Source organism: Staurois parvus, unplaced genomic scaffold (genome assembly GCF_062004578.1).
Source record: "Staurois parvus isolate SC_StPar_1 unplaced genomic scaffold, SC_StPar_1.0 ptg000668l, whole genome shotgun sequence".
Classification (NCBI taxonomy): Eukaryota; Metazoa; Chordata; class Amphibia; order Anura; family Ranidae; genus Staurois; species Staurois parvus.
Window position 1 is genome coordinate 4,986,020 of NW_028318464.1, and position 7,451 is coordinate 4,993,470.

General features: G+C 40.5%; 1 protein-coding gene across 1 annotated transcript; it reads left to right on the forward strand.

The window, feature by feature from the left end:
* Nucleotides 1–511: 511 nt before the first annotated feature.
* NANOS2 (nanos C2HC-type zinc finger 2) lies at nt 512–1,159 on the forward strand. The gene has a single exon (XM_089651900.1). It carries the CDS (start codon nt 512–514, stop codon nt 1,157–1,159), a length of 648 nt encoding a protein of 215 aa, XP_089508026.1.
* Nucleotides 1,160–7,451: the final 6,292 nt, after the last annotated feature.

The following is a 7,451-nucleotide window of genomic DNA, read 5'->3' on the forward strand; positions in this document are numbered from 1 at the left end:
GGTGATAGTAAATTAGAACTACTTGCAGAATTGAATGATGATTTGTGGGGAAATTCGTCATCAGACACCGAAAATGATTTTGCGACTTTGCTCAGTGATGTGCGAACTTGGCGCTAGATTTCAAATTTCAGTGTTTTTGGTTTGATTATATTATTGAATTAAATGTATTATTATATTATTTTTATGATTATTTATTAATATATAATTTATGATTTCGTGTTTCAAATTTTAAACATACCCGGGATGTTTACTAGACTCTTGTTCGGACAGATTTCAGTGAATTATTCCTAAAAATTACAAGCTTACAATAAAAAAAAATACATATTTCCATGCAAAAAATTATACCGCTTTGAGCACAGAAATACTGACATAATCAGACCGCTAGGGAGGTTAAACAAAGTATAGGAGGAAAGGAAGTTAAATCAAGGATAGGAGTTATCAAAAAGCTCCACCCATCAAATAGAAAGATAAATATAAACCGGATAAGAAATAGTGGTACAGTTATATCACAATGGAATTCCAACTGTGGAGAGACTACCTGCAGCTGGCTTCAGTCATCCAGGCCATGGCAAAGGCTGATATTTCTGAACCCCCTCCTCTAAGGGATTTCCTGCTGAGTCCTGCTGAAAGACCAGAGGGTGATGCCATTGATAATCAAAATGAGCATGTTCAGCTACATTCCTTCCGTGCCTGCTCTCCAAGTCAGCCCATGGGTTTTTCTTATTTTGAGAATAGTCCTAACTCGCAAAATACCAGCTTCTATCATCAAGATAATTCATGGCACCATTCTGATGAGGATCAAGCTCCGCAGACTCAACCTAATGCGCTACCAACCTATTGTCATGGGCAACCTAATGCTCATCAAACCAAGACTTCTGCGAAACAGAACGTATCACCTCCACATGGAGAGACTTCGAATGGTGCCATGTGTTGCTTTTGCAAACATAATGGCGAGTCGCGCCATATCTACATGGGCCACAAGTTAAAGGATAATCAAGGCAGAATTGTCTGTCCTGTTCTAAGAATGTACTCCTGCTCACTATGTGGGGCAACAGGAGACATGTCACACACCAAGAAGTACTGCCCCCTCAACAAAGAAAACCACTGTCTGTACAACAAAAGTGGACGCAACTCTGCTGGGCGAAAAGTGAAACGCTAAAGTAAAATATGCTGCCATTGAAGGACACTTAACGTTGTTACGATGCTCTTCTGTGCAAAGCCAAAGATCCAGCTTGTCCTTACTCAGAGGCTAAAGGTTTGGCCTATAACGTAAGCAATCTGCAGAGATTTAGCAGAGGACTAAGACTTTGTTTTTTCTGTTTTATTTAAAAATTTTATAGTGAAGAGCTTTATTTGGCTGTTCTTGAAGAGTATTTATATTCTGTTAAAATTACTTTTGAGTGTTCTTCACTTCAGCCCTGAAGACCTGTAAAGACCATTTGTAAAGGTTTTAATGCTTCTACAAAAAAAGTGTTTTGATTAAACTGTTTTCAATAACTAACATTTTTTCTTGACTATTATTGCTCATCATTGCGTAATCATTATGATATTATTCTTACCAATCTATTTCACATAACACAGGATTAAAACTGGGTGTAAATAGACTATTTTAACAATTAGGTAGGCTTAATAGGTGGAGCCTATTAAATTGGTCAGTTCCGTGCCAATAATTTACTGGAGGTATACATGTTATGTCGAAGAAATAAGTATCTAAAGCAAACACTTGGTCATGTTAGTATTGTGGTCTACATCCCTGCTGGGGAGATTCACACTCTCGCTTTCTCCCGGTGACCACTATTACCAGGAAAAGAAAAGTGAAGGGAAATTCAAAATACAGTTGCCACAGAAATCCAATGGGACACCTGGTTTGGTGACAACTACCTAAAAGGATTTTCCCCCTCACTTTGGAGAGTTTTTCCCTTTATTTGTTGCTATTCCTCTTGGTTAGGAAGGAAAGGAAATCTTCTAATGGGACACAGGTGTTAAAAAAAAAACAAAAAACAGAAACAAAAAAACACACCTGATGGGGTAAAGTCCAACTTCATTTCCCTGCTGCCTCACTTTAAGCACTACCTGCACCTTATACCTAAAAAAGAAAATCAAATGTACGCATACCTTTTTTTGAGCAGTCTTCAGTACGATCACAGATCATGAAGGATTCTGTATGCTATAGAAAGAAGTGCCATATGATATTATGGTAGCATCCTTCTGTGAGCCCAGGGTGGCTGAATGATGTACCCCTCCAGAGGCAAGTACTTAAAACCTTCCAGAGACAGGGTGACATTGTTTCATTCACCCAGGAGGCCATCTAGTGGCAGAAATAAATACTGCAATGCACAGCACCATAAATAGCGTGAGTATTGCAGCCTTACACTTTTTTAAATTTTTATAGAAGCAGAAGAATTATTTTTTTAGCTCCTGGTGTTTAGCTTTTACAATTCCTTACTCTATCTGTGAAAAATAAAAGTTTTGTCTTTAGATTCACTTTAAGCAGCTGGAGGAAATAACATACAGTTACATAAGTGTGCTAATTTCAATTAGCAGCACAATAAATTATTGATTGCTTGATGTTTTAAAGTGTCAGAGCTAAGAATGGTCACACATTTTCACAGCTACCAATCATTTAAAAATGTTTAATTCCGTCCTCCAAGGCACGCTCAAAACCAACTGTTGCAGTCAGATTTCAACTGACATATTTAATGCTTATTAGGAGTGTAACTACAGTATATATGGTGTGACTTTATGTGTCACTAAACCTACTTCATGTGATCCCAAGGCATGGATGACCTGCCACTGCTATCTGTGAAGTTTATTACCAACCATTATTGAAGGAAAAAAAAAAGAGGACCTGTGACATCATGCAATTTTACTGAATATCTCTGTGAAAATGCTGTAGGTGGGGGCAATAATATAAATTCAGCACATCCTCCGTTCATGTTTCTAGCTTACAAGTGTTCTGCTTTACTGCTTCTGCTTCTTACAATGTAAAGCTGGCCTTGGATGGTTCATTGTATCTGTTCAGCCAGTGGGCTTTGTGATAAAAATTAATAGATTCCTCCATCCACTCAAAGGAGGTGAATAGAGAAATCCGGATATCCTCCATCCCCCACACTTCCCAGGGACATTGTATTCTGACAGTAGGACTCTCCACTGTCAGAATACACTGATCAGTGGCTGCAGTCAATTGGCTGAATTCGCTGACTGACAGAAGTTTCCAGCTTATCCATTCAACAGAAGTTGATGTAATGACTGACTTCTATCAAACGGGGACAGCTGCACGGATCAAAATTTGGCCAGAGTCTGCTAAACTGGCAGAATTTCGATCAGCCACAGTTCACACTAAAATGCAAAGCAGGAAACCCTCGATTCGTATGCATTTCCTGCACCACATTCACAAAGCACTCCTTTGTGATCTGTAGCAGGAGTCAGTGCAATGCTAACGACACCCTAAATGGAGGTTGCAAACGAATCGCATTTGCCTGAACTGGATCACATGGAATAAAAAAGGACCATGAAATCTGGTTGCAGTGCATTTCCAAAATTGGTGCATGGCACTACTTTGGTGTGATACTGTGCAATCTGTGTCTACTCAAATTGAATAGGCTCAAACTGCACCGCACTGAATTGCATGAGAATTGCACAGGAATGGCTGCACATTCCTGTGCAATTCATAGAGTGAACCAGGGCTTAGTCTGTGGTCTGCTTAAGTCTAGTAGTAAACTGACTCATTGAAAAAACAATGCCCTTACTGTGTGTCTAATACCTTATTTCAACAGTTAAGGTAGGTAGTGTGATTGCAAAGTCGTTGCAAATATCTACACATTCTAGTGGATAATCTACAAAACCTTTAGCACGAATTAAATCTAAAAAAAAAAAAAAAAAAAAAAAAAGAATTGATAGGAGGTAGAACATTTTTTGGCAGAAGATACTTTGCCTGTCTTTTCTGCTGAAAAACTCTTTGCACTTGCTTCTAGAATTTTCTGTACCCTTCTGTAAGGCCTACACTGTAAGATGTAGGTCAGGTAGATGTTCCTGCAGCGCACATGCACAGGTGATACATCAGTAGTGGTTGCCCAATGGCCAAAGAGGAAAGAGAGGAGAGCAAGCTCAGAGGTAAATTGCCATAATCTGCAAGTAAGCTCAGCATAATTGCACATTATGGCAGCAGCTGCCTACATCCTACAGTTAGGGTTTAATACAACAAAATATTTTAGAGCTAAAATGGGGTGAGGACTAGCAGCAACTTGATGTCATAGAAAGAAGAACCCCTTACAGTATAGGACTACATCTCCTGGCAGCTCTTACAGTGGGAGTGACAACCCTGCTTTAAGTTCAACAGTAGCCTGGAAATGTTGTCAGCCCTCTGCAAAAAAATGTAAAGAATGACCAAAAAAAAATGGCAGGACCAATAGGTAAAATCAAAGAGAAAAAAAGGGGGTTAAACCAAAAGCATAATATGACACAGCATACACTACATGAATTCTACTATATTACTTAGAGATATATTTTAAAGTCTTTGTCTCTATGTATAGTTTGTAATAACCTGTGGACATAATTGTAGCTATATCTGCTACAGTTTTACATGGGCTGGAAGTCTTGGCTGTTACAGCTATTGTAAGAAATTCCCCCTTGCCAGTTTTTAAATCAAAATGTTCTTTTTAGCCATACACATGGAAGTAGTTAACATACTGACTATCCTAAAAAACACTATCAGCAAACACAGTAGCAGCTGGTGAATAAAAACCTGTCATTTTCTGTTGGGAGCATACTCTTACCTGCAGGCGCTGTAGCGGAAAGACAGGAATAGGTCAGCGTACTTCAGAACAACTTAAGTGCTCTGCTCTCATCTGGCACAGCAGGGAGCAGGTCATCACAAACCTGAAGAACAAGAAACAATGTAAGGTAACGTTACATCTATATACATTTTGAAAGCCTGTAACCATTCAAATTTTTTCATCTAGGTTTGGATACAGTGGGCGAAGGGTTAGAGCCTCTGTTATAATTTGTATTCCTGTCTGTGTCCCTATTGGGAAGATTTTCCCTCACTTAACGTCATGACAAAAAGGTGCTGAAAAATCTCTCCAACATAGAAGACAAAAGCTCATATTTAGTACAGTGCAGAACAATCAGATCCAACAATAAGTTTATTGCTTTCCTGTGCCAGTGACAACTGCTTCCCTCAATTCCTCAAGAGAAATCATAGAGATAGGAGGTGTGGGAAAATCTCCCCAATAGGGTGACAAGCAGACATACATTTTAGGCCCAGTTCACATCTCATGTAGCGCGAACTCATGTTCCCACTTGCAATTTTTTTTAGCACGATTTACATGCACTTCCACTTGAATGGACTGCCCTTTGCGCTTTTGTCGCACCAAAGAAGCTCAAGAATTGAATTTTGGCCTGAGCCAGGCGCGTTTTCTTGCATGGCAATCACAACAAAACCACTCTACGACTGGTGTTCCATTTAGAATGAACATTTCAGCACGATATGGAAAAGCGAGCAAATTGCTAGAACAGGTCTTACTCTTGCCCACAGCAAAAAAAAATGCCTGGAGTTAGGCTTAAGGCTAGATTCATGGAGGCATTTTCCGTTGAAATGAATAGTAATTATGGTCAACAAAACTCATTAAGACGCATATCAAGACACACATGGACACATAGCAGCACAATTTACTTACCTTTCCTTTGCTCCCCGACTTGGTGCCAGGGGCCAAAAGTAAACATCCATTACTTCCAGGTATGAAGGAGCATGCTATTACTCATAGCTCCCAACTGTCCCTGATTTCGAGGGACCGTCCCTGATTTGGAACAAAGTCCCTCTGTCCCTCATTCCTCCTAATTTGTCCCCCATTTTGGTCTGATCTCTATAGTTGTATAAAAAAAGCACTTTTAATTTTTCCCAGTGCTAGACCTTACACCCTATTCCTAAATTGCTGCATTTGTAAAAAAGGAATAGTAGTGGTAAAAAAAAAAAAGACGCACTTGTGGGTTCAACTAATCATTTTTTGGTATAATTCTCCTTTGAGGGGGTGAGGCAGGGGGTGTGCCCTATGCCTACATACGTTTGCCACTAGGTGTCCCTCTTTCCCTTCTCAAAAAGTTGGGAGGTATGCTATTACCTCTGTTTTGTAGAGGTATCAGCAAAATGATCGAACAGCAATGAGCAACTTGAAGTTTACTACTATACAAATGCAAGATAAACTGGCAATGGCAATGAAATGTAACAAGCATAATAGTATAAAAGGCAGTGCAACTGGCATAGTACAGGGCTGCCTAGGGTTAGTTCCCACAAAAGCCACTAGGTGGTAGCACAATACACATTAACAGTATCTAAGAGAACAGACTAAGAAAAAATCATTATTATTATACCGAATTTATATAGCGTCAACAGTTTGCGCAGTGCTTTACAATATAAAAAGGGAGACAGTACAATTACAATACAGTTTAGTACAGAAGGAATAGGAGGGCCCTGCTCGTGGAGCTTACAATCTAAAGGAAGGGGGAGGTGGTACAAAAGGTGATAGCTGCAGGCGATGATCTGATGGAGGTGACTAAAGTACAGTTCTTAGGTGGGGTAGGCTTTTCTGAATAAGTGAGTTTTCAAAGATCGCCTAAAGGCAGACAGGGTGGGGGCTGACCTGATATACTGGGGTAGGGTGTTCCAGAGGATGGGAGAGGCTCTGGAGAAGTCCTGGAGGCAAGTGTGGGAGGAGGTGAAGAGGAAGCTAGAGAGCAAGATGTCTTGTGAGGAATGGAGTGGGCAATTTGGACAATATCTGCAGATGAGGTTGGTGATGTAGCTAGGGGCAGTGTTGTGGATGGCTTTGTATGTTGTGGTTAGTATTTTGAATTTTATATGATGGGTTAGTGGAAGCCAATGAAGGGATTGGCAGAGAGGGGCAGCAGTCACTGATCGGTTGGTAGCATTCATAATAGACTGAAGGGGGATAGCCTGTGTAACAGTAGACCAGTGAGAAGGGAGTTGGAGTAATCAAGGCTATAACCAAGGTGTGGATGTTGTTTTATGGTGTCGTTAGTCAGGAAGGAGTGGATTTTGGAAATGTTGTGGAGGTCGAGGCGGCAGGACTTAGCCAGTGACTGGATGTGGGGCCTGAAGGAGAGGTCAGAGTCTAGGATTACACCTAGCACCCTGGCATGAGGGGAAGGACCAATGGTTGTGCTGTTGATCCTAATTGTAAAGCCATGAGTGGGGGATCGGGGAGGAGGAAACATTACAAGCTTGATTTTGGAAAGATTGAGTTTGAAGAAGTGGTGACATCCATACTGATATGATGCTTAGTAGATTTGTGATACATGAGGAGATTGAGGGGGTGAGCTGGGGAGTGGAGAGATAGATCTGGGTGTCGTCAGCATAGAGCTGTATTGGAAGCCATTAGAGGTTATCAATTAGCCCAGGGAGGTGATGTAGAGAGAGAAAAGGAAGGGCCCAA

What these genes read in the sequence shown, in the direction of transcription:
- NANOS2 (XM_089651900.1), top strand. Translation starts at nt 512, where the DNA reads ATGGAATTCCAACTGTGGAGAGACTACCTGCAGCTGGCTTCAGTCATC.